Below are 14,470 nucleotides of genomic sequence, written 5' to 3' on the forward strand. Positions count from 1 at the left end.
GCAGCCATTCTATTCCAGTGTCTGTTAAATTCCAACACAGGCACACCTCATTTTACTTACTGAGGTACTGATTAGGTGATTACCTGAACCAAATCTAATTTAATGAGGCAAAGTATAAAAACCACTGTTGCGGTCATCACTATCCTCTTGCAATAGCTGGATGGCAAAAACAGTGCAAGTAGTACCTCAAAGGTAATTTGAATAAAAACATAACTATTCAGCATGACAAAATAGTTGAAAAGAAAAGCTTTGAGTGAGGAAAAGAAGGATTACATTCTGGCTTTACTGGCAGAGGGATACAGTGAGCGTCAGGTTGCTTCCATCCTGAAAACTTCAAAGACGGCAGTTTATAAGAACAAGGTCAAGCAACAGACATTGGGGACAACAAAGCTACAGACTGGCAGAGGGCAAAAACGACTGTCCACTGACCGAGATGACCGGCAACTCACTCGAATGTCAGGATGACATCAAGTGACTTACAAACAGCAGCTGGGGTGAAGTGCACGGCGAGGACGGTTTGAAACAGGCTCCTAGGGGCAGGGCTGAAGTTGTGCAAGAAGAGTCAGGCTGAAGTTTGCAAAACACCATAAGGATTGGACCATAAAGTAATGGAGTAAGGTCATTTTTTCTGACGAGTCAGATTTTCAGCTTTTCTGATTTTCACAGTGAAATTTTGTGGAGGATCGGTGATGATCTGGGGATGGTTCACAAGGCTGGAATTGGGCAGATTTGTCTTCCATGGACAAGGTTATCCTGGAAGAACACCTGCTTCCTTCTGCTCTGACAATGTTCCCCAACTCTGAGAATTTGTTTTTTGAGCAGGACAATGCTCCATGCCACACAGCCAGGTCAATCAAGATGTGGATGGAGGACCACCAAATCTCCAGACCTGAAACCCCATTGAAAACCTCTGGGATTTGATCAAGAGGATGATCGGATGAAAGCCTTGTTTAAAGATCTGGGTTATTCCACCAAATATTGATTTCTGAACTCAAAACTTTTTTGGAAAGGAAAGAAAAAGGTGCAGTGGCTTTCAAATTTTTTCCAGAGCTGTATATAACCTATAGACTGCTCCCGTCCTCCTTCAATAAACTTTAAGGAATGTTTAAGGAATCAAACCTAATCTGCGTAGCCAACATTGATGTAAGTGGCAGCCTAAGTGTGTTGTAGATGGCTGATCTGCTGTATTAATACATGTCCAAAAATTTTACTTTACTAGCAGTTGCAGTTTTTAGAGAATTTTAGAGAATCTTTTTTTTTTACCATTGTCTCAACTTCTTTTGCATGCATCATATTCTGCTCTACCTGCTCTACCTTGATAAAGGCAGTGCACTTAAAGCCCTGGCCAAAAGTCCTTTCTGGATAATGGGTTGTCTTCAGCCAAAAGTAGTGCATAGTATTGAATAGACGGGGGATAATTTTAATGAATTTTAATGAATTAATGAGATATTAGTCCAAACTTACTGCATTACAGTCTGGCAAAAAGACAAGTGGATGTGTCTAAATACCTGCAGTGCATTCTAAGTAGGCATTTGGGTTATGCAAGAATATGTACCTCATGAAATTTAGACAATCTACTCTTATCCTATGTTTTTTCATTTGGTTTAGACCATTTAGGTGCTAGGTCAGGTAAGTAGATTATAACCCAAATGTATTTTATAGGACAGTCGTGGCTCTTAATTGACTGAGTAGTTGGATTGGTGCCAAGTAATACCAGAACAAAAACGTTTTATTTTGTATTTCAATAGGTTACCTCCACTAGTGGGCTGGGGTTTCAAACCTTTGACAATTCCCTGTTTTCTTTGCACTGTCTGAGGGAGTATAATCACCCACTTAAGTAGTATGTGACATCAAAGTATCCATACATCAACTCTGAGGCCCTTGAGCTGAATAAAATCTGACTTACTTACTTTCACCCCTGAGTGAAACAGTGGATGATGGGAGATTGGGAAGATACAGATTAAAACAATAAGAGTAATCAATATATACACAGTTGTGTATAGAATATATTTATTTTTTTTATCTCCATATTTTCTAAAAAAGTACAATGTTGTAAACTTGCATCTGGAAAAAGTATAAAAAATTTATCCTACCTGGTCTGCAAACAGTGACACATATAACACATAACAACAACAGTGTTGTTTGAATAGATGAAAATAAAACATTCAATAAAAATGTTGCTGCTGGGAGCCAGTGGGTGACTCATGCATTTTTGAGTAATACAAACATATCCAGGCACACAAAAAAAGGATGACAAGTAATTTTAGAGGTATGGATGTGCTAGATTACCCAAGACCTTATGACCGTCAAACTGGACCTGAAAGACCAGTTCAAAATTCAGACTGAACCTGATTGGGTTCTTGTCGGTTCTCAGGTTTATTGATGACCTAACCCGGACCCTTGAAGACCTCTAAAACAGACCACAATTCTCTAGGCCAAAACACTGCTCAGACCCACAATTTGCGTAATCTTTATGATCATCAAAATCACCAAGCCTTTGAGTCAATGTACATGCATAACTTCAGTAAAAAAACGACATGACAGCTGAGTCCTTGAGATGTCCAAGGCTGCTTATAGCTTATGCATTAAGAAACTGCTCTGAAACTATTTAGAACACTAGGTCTTCTTAAATTATTCAACTACATATAGTGTTCTATAACTCTTCCTTTTTTGTAGCCTTTATTTTCCCTCAGTGCAGGCTACCATTTACAAGGTCAGTGGGTGCAGAAGGCAGTACTGTTCTGTCGTCAGTTTGTTAGAGCAGCCAGCTGCGATGGAGTGCCAGATCATTTAGGGTGTTGAGACGCAGCTTTGGCAGGCTTCTTTGTATGTTTCTGGTCGTGTTTTAGAGCGGAAAACACAGATATGTGAGACGCTGACTTTTGCGGACGATAAACGCACAGCGAAACAACGATCTCCAATCATTGTGTGAGTTGTGTGCATGCGCTTAACGGTCGCACCTACGTTTGACATCCGTACGGGAGAGGAGCGAGGAGCGGCGACCCGGGCGCTTGCAAAACCGGGGATTTTTAACGCGTCTATTTTTGAACTCAGCCTGCGGAGTGCTCGAGGGTTGGGCTTCACGACAGATACACACAGAGCAATGACTGGACTACCGGCTTTCTGTAGTATTATCTCCGGCTAGCGTCTAAAATCCCCAAGTTACAGCCTACTGACACAAATAGAACAAATTGATGTCTGGTACTGAGTTTAAGATGTCTTGAGACGAGATTATACCGAGAAGATGACAGTAAGTGTTGGCGTTGCTTTTGTTATGACTAGCCTAATAGGCTATTTGCATCATGTCTCCTAGGTCAGGATATGTTTTTTTATGAACAGGCATGCAAGTTGCCTGTCATTCAGATATTTTACTATAGGGCTTTTGCAGCTTAGTGGGCTATAATTAGTTAGAAGCATGGGCTGGTTTACTAGCCTATAGGCTGTATTGCTGCCTTACTAGTGTAATTAGTTAACCACCGGTGGTAATGCATAAGGCATTTTATATATGTGTATTAGATATACATATAATAAATACAAGGCAGTATATATATATATATATATATATATATATATGTGTGTGTATATGTGTGTGTCTGTATTAGTTGTGTGTGTGTTCTATTGATAGTAACAAGGTGCCAGTGTGCTGTCATTATTTTGGTTACATCTGCGATGTGAAATTGGGCGGTTCTGTTACCGCTGTTGCCGGGGGATATCAGGTTTGTCCCGTGACTTTTTTTTCTGGAACATTACATCATGTTTGAATGAATAGATCGTTATGGCTATAGGCCTTATGTAGTTGATATTTACCTGCATGAAATGTTGCCATTAATTGGCATAGTATTTGCAGAGCTGAGGTTTTGGGAACGCTCGTGATGTTGCAAAGGCTGGGCGGTAAATTGAATGCCCCTTTAGCTTGTGAGCAAGTGCCAAGCTTGTATCCAATTCATAATAACATAAAAATAACTAGATATTAATATGATGGTCTGTTGCCATTCCCTAAAGTGAAGAATTAAACCCGAAACACCCGCCTCAGTGTAGGGGTGGGGTTCCGTGCAGCTGTCAATGTACGTAGGCTATTGCCAAATCCACACATTGTAGGCTAGGAGGTTAATCCGAGTCGAGAAAGGATCAACCATAGCCCCACCAACCCCACCCCCACCTAGCTGTCCGACGGGAATACTCCCTACTTCGTCCTTGAATCACTTTAAATAACTACATATGACCCGAAATAGATAGTGAACTGAAATGTTGTTTCCGACGTCTTTGACACAGCTGTTTTATTTAATTTTTTAAGAATTTATGGCTATACACTAAGCTTCTTACCACCGATGGAGCTGTTGCCCTTAAAGGAATCGCGGGTTGAGATTTAATACGGATTCCCACGGCTTCCCTAAACTGGTCGTATATGCTGCTGTCTAATGGGCTGGAGGTTTTAAGGAAACACGACACGATCACTCATCTAGTTTGCTATGGCAGAATAAGCCAAATCGTCATTAAACAATGTCCGGATGGAGTAGCGAGACAGTGTTTTGTTTATTAGCGTGTTGGTAAGGTTTGCGACATTTTAGCCATAATGTCGGCAGACCTACACAAACGCACCACTTTGTGAATGTTGCAGAGTCCAAGTGTGGCCAAGTGTGCGCTGGGTTCGTGACCTCAGGTAGGTCTAGGCTTGGCTACACAACATTCTGATCTCGATTTGAGTCATCTCTGGACAGGGATGGGTTGAACGTTTCCAAGGTGTTGAGTCACAGCCTTGAATCACAGTGTAGTTTTATACAGTTAGCCATAACACAGATATTCTTAGGTATGATTTGTACTGGTATAATTCTAAATGCAGCTTTGCTTTAACACTTGTAAACAATCATTACGTAGTTATACACAGACCATTCCTTGAGTTCCGAGTTACCAACTATGGTTGGAAAGTGTTACCGGTGTGCTGTTTGTCTATCTTAGTTGTTATACTGATTGTTTTTAATGTTGTGAGGTTTACAGTTGATATTCAAATGTCTAACACATTATCATTTGATCAACACAATTTGCAGCATACTTAAAAATTAACAGCCCAGAATAATATTTGAAAGGATAGTAAGTATAATCAATCAGTCACAGTCTGATGGATGCATAACAATTCCTCTTTTCAGTTGATCTTCTGAATAAGTGGCTGCTGCTTATTTTTCATTAACTTTTAAAAGTGATGCGAGGGACTATGCTAATATGGCCAGTGAGAAAAGAGCTGAAAACTCTCAAAGTGCTTCGGCTTACATTGAGATTTGTGGAGACCCATAAACAATGAAGGCATTTTCATTAGTCTGGTGATCAATCAGACAGTGGTTACTCTGGCACTGGACAACAAAAGCAACACTCTGTTGCCACACACTGCAGACTCAAGGTTAGACAGCCACTGTAGACTCATCCGTTAAGTCACTCACAGCCCCTGCAAATTCTGTTGTATTTAGATCAATGGCACAAAGTTGTCCAGTGTCATTCACCTTGGACAATTGGAGAATGATATTGACATTCCTCAAACTGACTGTTGTCGGGATGACTTTGCCAAAGACATAGAGACGTTAACACATTGTGACGGCATCTGAATCTGGTTCACAATGTGAAATTGAAAACTTAGAGAAGATGTGTGCAATGCTTGATAATAGGAGAAATCACTACTCTAGCTCTGTCTGTCTGTGTGACTCGCATGTTACAGTGCAAGCCTCACATACGAACAGACAGGTTCTCTCAGAAAAGAGAGGAGAGCGTGTCAGAGAGGGACTGAAACTGTGCCAAGGAAAGGAATTTAGAGGAAGGAAGTTCTGTTGTGGCAGGAAGTCTTTTGTGGTTTTTGGTCTCAAACCACAACAGCAATCACTGTGTGCACACTTCCTTAAATTGTCTGTGTCTCTCTTTCTTCCTCTACCTTCCCAATCCCTCCCTCCTTCCCCCCATCTTATTCTTCCTTTTTTTCCATTTCTCTCGTTCTTTCTTTCCTCCCTGTCATCTAATTTTCTAAATTCCTCCTTCCTGGCTATCTCTCCATTCCTCTATCCCTTTCCACTGCAGGACTATCGGGAGGATGGCATGGACTTGGGGAGCGATGCGTCCAGTCGCTCCAGCTCGGAGTCCAACTCCAACAAGGTGACTCCCTGTTCCCCTTCACTAGAGCTGGCATCGCTGGAGGACTACAAGTCCTCTCCATCTTTGGAACTGGCAACCTTAGAAGAGGACTACAAATCCTCTCCTTCCCTAGACCTGGCAACCCTGGAGGATGAGGACTATGAGGAGGACGAGGACTATCAGGAATATAAGAAGAAGGTGATTGAAGAGTGGGAGAGTGAGTACGGGGAAGACTACAGCTCCCAGCTCCCCCCTGGCCAGGTGGAGGGTAGAGTTGCGGGGGGAATAGGCACACCAGGCGGAGGCTTCCTGAAACCGGTTAACAGCCGCAGCCTGGCCGAGGAGTTCCAGGATGTGAAGCCTCCGCCTCTTCCTGCTCACAGCGGACACACAGCCACCTCCGCTGCTGCTGTGCCTGAGGAACTGAAACAGAATGGCAACTTGATTCTGCCCCACTCCCCCACCAGGCCCCTGCCCCGGGGCACAGGGGCCACCAAGCCCAGCCACAGGCGCTCCAGCCGGAGCAGAGGCGGCTTTGGAGGAGGAGGAGGTGGTGGCGGTGGAGGAAGTGGGATAGGAGGGCGGATGGGGGTATACAGAGAGGAGGAGTGCGTGGAGGAGGAGTCCCTGCCCACCATGGACTGGGCCGCGCTGGAGAGGCACCTGGCTGGGCTGCAGTGCAGAGAGCAGGAGAACCAGAACCTCAACCACAACCACAATCACAGCCTGGGAAAGACCCAGTACACCTCAGTGAGTGCAGACCGTAGTCATCTGTATGTTTGTTTGTGTGTGATTCAGGTCTGCATTTGTATGCGTGGGAGACAAATCGATATCTACATGTTTTTTGGATAATCCCCACTGGGAAAAATGTGATTTCAAGTTTAGAGGTTATGTTTTAGGTTTAGGCATTATGGTTTAAGCTCACGTTTCAGAGCTAGGTTAGGTTAAGGCACAAAGGTTCAGTTATTGAGATTATGGTTATGTTTTTGTTTATGGGTTAGTAATAGCTTTAGGTTTCACGTTGGGGATAGAGAACATGGATTTCTGTGTATCAGATCCCAAAATGGATAGAAAAACAAAGGTGTGTGTGTTTGTGGAGAGGTGTCTATAACTTGGTGTTTTGTGAGGAAAGACGAGGCATGCAACAGTGTCAGTTGTGACAAATGAAACAAACGGTGCATGAAGCAGTGCAGTCATGGAATGAGGTCGTGGGTCACTAGGCTTGTGCTATTGTTGTTTTCAAAGATAGAAAGCCGGCATCGATATGGGGGATTTGGTTCATGGGATCATTCCTAAATGGTGGTGGTTCATAATGTCCCTTGACTTGAATTTGCTTTTACAATTACTAGGTTTTATTTTCAAAAGAAAAGGTATGTATGACCTGTATACTGCAAAACATCCATTGATTTATATTCTACCACTGGTAGGGTATCGTATATTGTCATTATTTGGGCAATTACATATATATATATCTAAATATACAGTATATAAATATCTGTTATATATAAATATATATATATATATATACATATGTATATATATATATATGTGTATATATGTTGTTGTGTTGTGAAATATTTGTAAAATATCTTTGCATAAGTATTCAATCCCCACAAATGAATATGGTCGACACATAGCACTTTGAGTTTTGGCCAAACATCTCTATCTTGGTCTAATCTGAGGTAACCAAGTTTGCAGGTTACCAAGTTTTGCTTTAGATATGTTTGACTGGTTCACCCTTAGTGCACATCTAGTTGTTGAACTCGGTAACTCCTGCAAAGTTATTGTTGGCTTATCTGTGGTTCCTCTCACAAGTATCCTTCTTGTATATGCACTGAGTTTTTAGTTTTTTTGCCAGTGCCTGGGTAGTGTCATTTTTTACCAGGTAAGCCAACTGAGAACCAATTTTCATTTGCAATGATGACATGACCTAAGGCATAACATTGGAAGACGACACAAAATGACACAAAGTACACAAAATAAACTGTATAGAATGGGGCAAGAGGAAAGACTTCCAGTTTATGTGTTATTAGTTATTTATCCAACTGTGCTCACTGGGATATCCAAACACTCTTCCTAGTCTATGCGCTTGTTATTCTTAAGTTTTGCAAGAGATAATGCTCTTTGGTCTTTCGGGTATTAAATACTTATGCTAGAAACATATTTATATTTTAGGCATCAGTGTTATAAATGAATTTAAAAAATATGTTCACATGCTAGACAATGAATACAGGTATATATTCTTTAAAATTCCAAAGTATTAGTATAATGAGGGATGTGAGTCCGCCTTGAAAATCACTGATTAAAACATAGGCATGGACCTTGAGCCTTAAGGTTGATTTCAAAATGTGGTATCCATTTCAGAAAATCCTAATTCACTTAAAATATCTAATTTGTGTTACTAATCCTACTGGAGCACCTGGTAATCATCATAGCAACAATTGTTTCAAGTTATTCAATTACCATATTAGTTGATTTACCTTAGGATGATATCCCCAGTAACATAACGTAGAAATTTGCCACCTCCATTCAAGAATGACCTAAAAAAGAAGCACCACAACATCTCTATGCTCCACATTCTAAAAGAAAAAAGAAATCCACCACTGCTGGTTAAAGAGAGGTTGTTGAACACGGCCAGTGTCATGTTTTCCTGCTTTTTACGTGATCCCTGAGGATTGCGCCATGCGGTAATCTGACATTTATCCATGTCAGATAGAATATTATGTGTGTGTATGTCTGTGCAGAATTGTTCAAGAGAGATTAGTCTGGTGTTGAGGTGAAAAATTATGCGTTTCTGCCAGCTATGTACTGCTGCCTGGACTCCTGTCCCCTCAGGTCCCAATCTTTAGCTGGTGAAGTGAGGATGAGTGCAAGGTGGGGTTACTCTAGGTCATGACAGACCAACAAAATCACTGCTAAATTAAGTACTATGATTAGTTTTAACACTTTATCAAGTGAGATCTGGGCTAAGCTAAAGTAAACCCCGCATCTCTTGTTTTCCTCTTCTGCTCTCAGGCCTGTGAGCATGAGAATTTGACAGACATCACTCGTTTAGGTGATTTTGCGCTTCGCCCAGCAGAGGGCGCTGTTGCAGTGTCACGTCACCGCGGCTTCAGGATTTCTGGTCCAGCAGTGGGTCTGGCACAGCCAGGCTGGCCCGTTTATTGAGGTTGTCTTTTATACCCCAACCAGGCATACAGAATGTTCATTTGGTAGGGATGTCACCCCTGGCATTCTAGTATCCAGGCCTCTTCTCCCTTCTGTTTTCTGACAGACAATAGCTGGTGGTGTCTTTGTGACTGTCCTGGAGGCCTCTCTATCTCCCTAAGGCATGTCTGGAATGTGGGAGGAAGGGTGGTAGATTGAGGGGGATAGAGGGAGAGGGATAAGAAAGGGCGAGAGATGGTATCTCAAATACCAAGCTGTATCCCCAGCGCGGGTCCTCCCTGACTGCCCTTCACTTTTATTACCGGTGTTCTTCTTGAAGCAGGACGGTCAGCTAGTGGTTTTCTACTGGTGTCTATGGTGGATGTGAGCTCCCCTAAACCTAACACTTTCGGTGTGCATTCATTCTCTGTGCAGGGAGACGAGTGCCACAGTACTGTGAGGAAGGTATTGACAGTACTGAGCAAGATGGCGGTGTTGTAAAGATGCTATGACGTCATCAGAAATAATGTCCCGATTATGTAACTGTACAGATTTTATCCTCTAACGCTAATTATGATGTGTTGTCTACACTTTGTCAAATTCTAGCTACTTAACTTCAGCTAAAGTAGTGAGAATAAACCTTGGGGCACACAGGCACACTCATACACACATTCACACAGCCACAAAGTCACACACACACACACCGGTCCCTTAGGTGTGTCCTCTTCCTGCTAGCTGGCCCAACATTGCCATGGCAACCATCTCCTTGTGTTTGCCGGCTGGCTGGCAGAGGAAGTGTTGATTAATGTGGTTGGCTGTGTGGAGCCGTTTGCTGCTACAGTATTGCAGTATGATTCTGTACATTCGGAACCATCAAGCAGATCTATTTTACTAGGGGAGGCCAGGGGTGTGGCTCCACCATTTTTAACCAAATCCTCCCACCTCCTTCTGGTGCTGGAAAGACATGGCAGGGGTTAGTATTTGGGCTTAAAGGGTCAAGGGATGGTAGGAGCTTCTAGATAAAGGGTCGCCAACCTTTTTGGCATGACAGCTACTTTTAAAATTAAGCATTTCACAAACTTCTCTATTTTTATGTATCAGGCAATTGTTTATTTTTGATTTAGTTGATTGTTGTACTGGAGCAAGTACAGCCAGTGTTTCCCTCTTATTGTAATTACTGCGGCGGCCCGCCACTGCTAAATTGTGATGCGCCGCCACTGAAAAACTGAATACGTTTAAGAAATATTATTTGTTTCCCAAACTGAGCGCAGTTTACCATCGTGCACAGTTTACAGGCACAGGCATCAAAGCAGAGCAACCACATCCAGCACCCAACATTCGGATTATCAAGCTAGCAAGTGGGGTCAAAGAAAATTAACTGGCTGTGTCTGTGCATGCGCAGGTTTGTGTTGAACTGTCAGTACGTGGCTGTTACATTGATATAAAGAAGGTAGCCAACATCTGAGCAAACAACCAAGGGTAAGAAGCAAGCTAGCTACAGTGGATATAAAAAGTCTACACACCCCTGTTAAAATGCCAGGTTTTTGTGATGTAAATGAGACAAAGATAAATAATGTCAGAACTTTTTCCACCTTTAGTGTGACCTATAACGTGAACAATTCAATGGAGAAACAAACAGAAACCTTTGAGGGGGAAAAATGAAAAATAAAAACCTTACAATAACCTGGTTGCATAGCTGTGCACACCCTCTTATAACTGGGGATGTGGCTGTGTTCAGAATGAACCAATCACATTCAAACTCATGTTAAATAGAAGTCATTACACACATGCCATCATTTAAAGTGACTCTGATTAATCACAAATAAAGTTCAGCTGTTGGATTTTCCTGACATTTTCAAAGTTGCATCTCAGAGCAAAAGCCATGGTCCGCAGAGAGCTTCCAAACCATCAGAGGGATCTCATTGTTGAAATATATAAGTCAGGAGATACACAGTGAAGACAGTCATCATCAAGAGGAGAAAATATGGCACAACAGAGACATTACCAACAACTGGACGTCCCTCCAAAATGTGTCTCATTCTTTGCCTCATTATTTTACATCACAAAAACCTGGCATTTTAACAGGGGTGTGTAGACTTTTTATATCCACTGTAACTAACTGTCACAACGATAGCTACAATCGGCTACAATAGATTGGCTTCATGCTGGAAACATTAGAGATTCGGCAGCATCAATAATACGTATGGTTTTCGTATTTTGTCTTCAAAATAAATGTCTGCAGTGAAACATTATGTGCATTTGGCAGCAACAATAAGACTTCCAAAAGTCTGCGGTGTGGCTATAGAGTGTTTGTGTACATTTTCAAAGGAAAAACAGTGAGAAATATATAAATGAAACAAAATTACTATTTAAATTAAAGCTGCAAGCAGCATTTATCGGGGTTCAAGCTGTTAAGGCCTTTAAGCACCCAAACATCAAAAGACATTACGTTTTATTTAGCAAGCATTTAACCACTGAAATAATAAATGGAAAAGTCCATTCATAGCCAATACAGGCATTTTAGCATTGGAAATGTAAGTTTTTCAAAGCTTTTTGACAGTTATAGTTGCACCTATTGTCTGATCTCCACAAAACTCTGCATGCTTCTTCACTATGTTATGACACATATGCTCATCTATTTTTGTGAAGTTTGGGGTTTTTCTATGGGATTTATTGGCTTTTGAGTGTATTTTGTCCTGCCACTTGAATAAATTATCCTGTTACAGCCAGGCAAATGGAAAAAATAGAATTTTTTGTTGATAATTATTGATCTAGAGAGTCCAGAGAATCATCGTAGACCGAATTGGTTCCGAAAGGCCGAAAGTCCAGGTACTAGTTCGCGAAAGTAGGTTTTTAACATATTCGCGAATATTAAATGAACAGTTTGATTGACAGTAGTGGTTCTTGAGGCAAAGTTTTTCAGCATGAGGAGATCTATCAAGTGATATGCATTTTTTGACGAAATTTGTAACAACACGTGATTAGAGAGCCTTAAAACTCGTTAGCGCCAACTAGTGGCCGATTTCTTTCAAAATTCTTACAGACCTCTAGGACCTTGTGCCAAACATGCCCACCAAGTTTCGTTCTGATCAGAGTATGTCAACCTGGTTTAATAGGTGCTCAAATCTCATTGGCCAATGGCGGCCATGTTTTTTGAGATACGCCAATATCCTCTTAGGCATACATGGCCCCTTGGGCAAAGACACTGCATACCAAATTTCAAGTAATTTGGACAAACGGTCAGGTGTCTATACGTTTTTCGTATTATTTTTCGTATTATAGCGCCACCATGTGGCCAATCGACGCAGTTTTTTTACTGTGACCTCAGACTGACTTCTAACACATGTATACCAAGGTTGGTGAAGTTTACTTAACTACTTCTTGAGTTATAGCCTTTTTAGTAAAATAGGCTCCTCCCACAACTTTAATTTTGCGCCCTCTAGCGACCATGAATCGAAATTTAAACTTTTTTTTTGATAATTATTGATTTTCAGACTCCATAGAACATTTCTACACTGGTTTGGTACTACCATATGCCAAAGTTTCAAAGCTCCAGCTCTTACGGTTTGGGCTGCACGATGCGTTTTACGGCAGAAGAATAATAATAAAAATCTGTACAATAACAATAGGCTTTCAGCACTTCGTGCTTGAACCCCTAAAAAAATCTGTACAATAACAATAGGGTTTCAGCACTTCGTGCTTGAACCCCTAATAATACTTTACATTAGGCTTTTATTATGAGTCTGTGAGGCGATTCATGAACGGTGTTATAGAATAGTTAATTGAGAGTGAGTACTTGGGTCATTATTAGGGAATGATGTTAAGACAATATTGTCAATAATATTGTCAAATATAAGAAAACAAAGTTGACAAGCAAGAGAGACTGGTGTACAGGCATTTCACACATCAAGCCTTTTGTCATTGATGCCGGCATGTCGGCCTGCAACCCAACCCCACTGTTGAGAAAAACGTAGGCGAAACACTGAGAGCCCTACTTTTTTTTTCTGTGAATATACCTGGTAAAATGAATAAATAACTATAAGAGTGGCCATATAAAATATGTTTAACATTTTGTTAATTTGGAAATAAAAATATATTGTTCTTCAGATTGCTATAGGTTATAGAGAAAAATCGGAATAGAATATTTTGAATGCTTTTAAAGCATTCATTAATACCCATTAATTTCATATCCAGAAAAAGAAAATTGATGATTGTGTAGCCCACTGATTCTGTCTTTAAACAGAACAAGAAATAATAGATGCCAATAATGTATTCACTCAATATATACTGCTAAGCTAAGAACACTGCCTTTTTAGAGAAAGTACAAGTTCAGGTATTTTTGTTAAGGCACAAAGACAGGTTATCACAGCAACTGGCTACACATGAATGGATGAAATGTTCTAAGCCATACCAGGGTACAAAGCTGGAAATGTATGGGCAGGTTCTGTGTTAGGTTTGGGTCTCTTAAGGCAATACAAGGTCTAAACAGGCAAGGGGTAATGACGTGTTGCATTCATTTGATAGCAGCTATTTGTTTATCACAGTTCACGCTGGAACACCTAAGAACATAAAGAGGCTGTATGCTTGCAGTCGACAACTTGGGCCCCATGGTCTAGAGGCACGTGGCAGTTAAAGTTCCCCAGTGCCTCCACAAGTCCACTTCCCCCCCAATGAAAACAATAATGTTATCTTTCATAACCAGGGTGGAGGAGTCAGAGAAGACCTTTGTGCTTCAGAGGCTTCAAAATCATTCATCACCTAGAGAATGTACAAAGCTAGCGTCTATGTTCAAAACTAGCTTTCCATTTGTACAGGCCTAATGGGTAACTTGGGCCTGCCGAAGGATGTAGATACAGTCAGACAGACAGATCGCACTCACAGTTCCAGTCATCCCCTTTGGGCAAACATCAGAGCTGTGCTGTGACCTGCAGCACCCACCCCACCTGTCACTCACGTTGGAAAAGGAGCAGAGAGTTAGGGAAGGAAGAGCTACAGACTCACATGTATAGTGTACATGGTAATGGATTCAGCGCACCATGTGTTCCGGCGTCTGTTCCATGGCACGTCTACTCACATACACCGATACACACATCAGTATGTGTCCCTGACTCGTTTTATCAGCGTTTCAGTGTAGAGGAGAGAAGACGCGTCAGCATTTACCGTCAACCCTGTCTGCCCGTCTGTTAGATCAGATGTGTCTCATTGAAGGAAT

General features: G+C 41.4%; 1 protein-coding gene across 4 annotated transcripts in view; it reads left to right on the forward strand.

Annotated features, from left to right (window-relative positions):
• schip1 (schwannomin interacting protein 1) overlaps window positions 1-14,470 on the forward strand; it is a 263,453-nt gene that overhangs the window by 214,465 nt on the left and 34,518 nt on the right. For 2 of the 4 annotated variants that reach the window (XM_010898219.5, XM_034292491.1), the window contains one exon: window positions 6,058-6,861. In XM_010898219.5, the coding sequence (XP_010896521.3) occupies window positions 6,058-6,861 (804 nt within the window). Of the gene's footprint in view, window positions 1-2,765; window positions 3,251-4,518; window positions 4,661-6,057; window positions 6,862-14,470 lie in introns of those variants that run through there. The other 2 variants (XM_010898301.5, XM_020049548.3) reach the window with 2 other exon arrangements.

Source organism: Esox lucius, chromosome 1 (assembly GCF_011004845.1).
Source record: "Esox lucius isolate fEsoLuc1 chromosome 1, fEsoLuc1.pri, whole genome shotgun sequence".
Classification (NCBI taxonomy): Eukaryota; Metazoa; Chordata; class Actinopteri; order Esociformes; family Esocidae; genus Esox; species Esox lucius.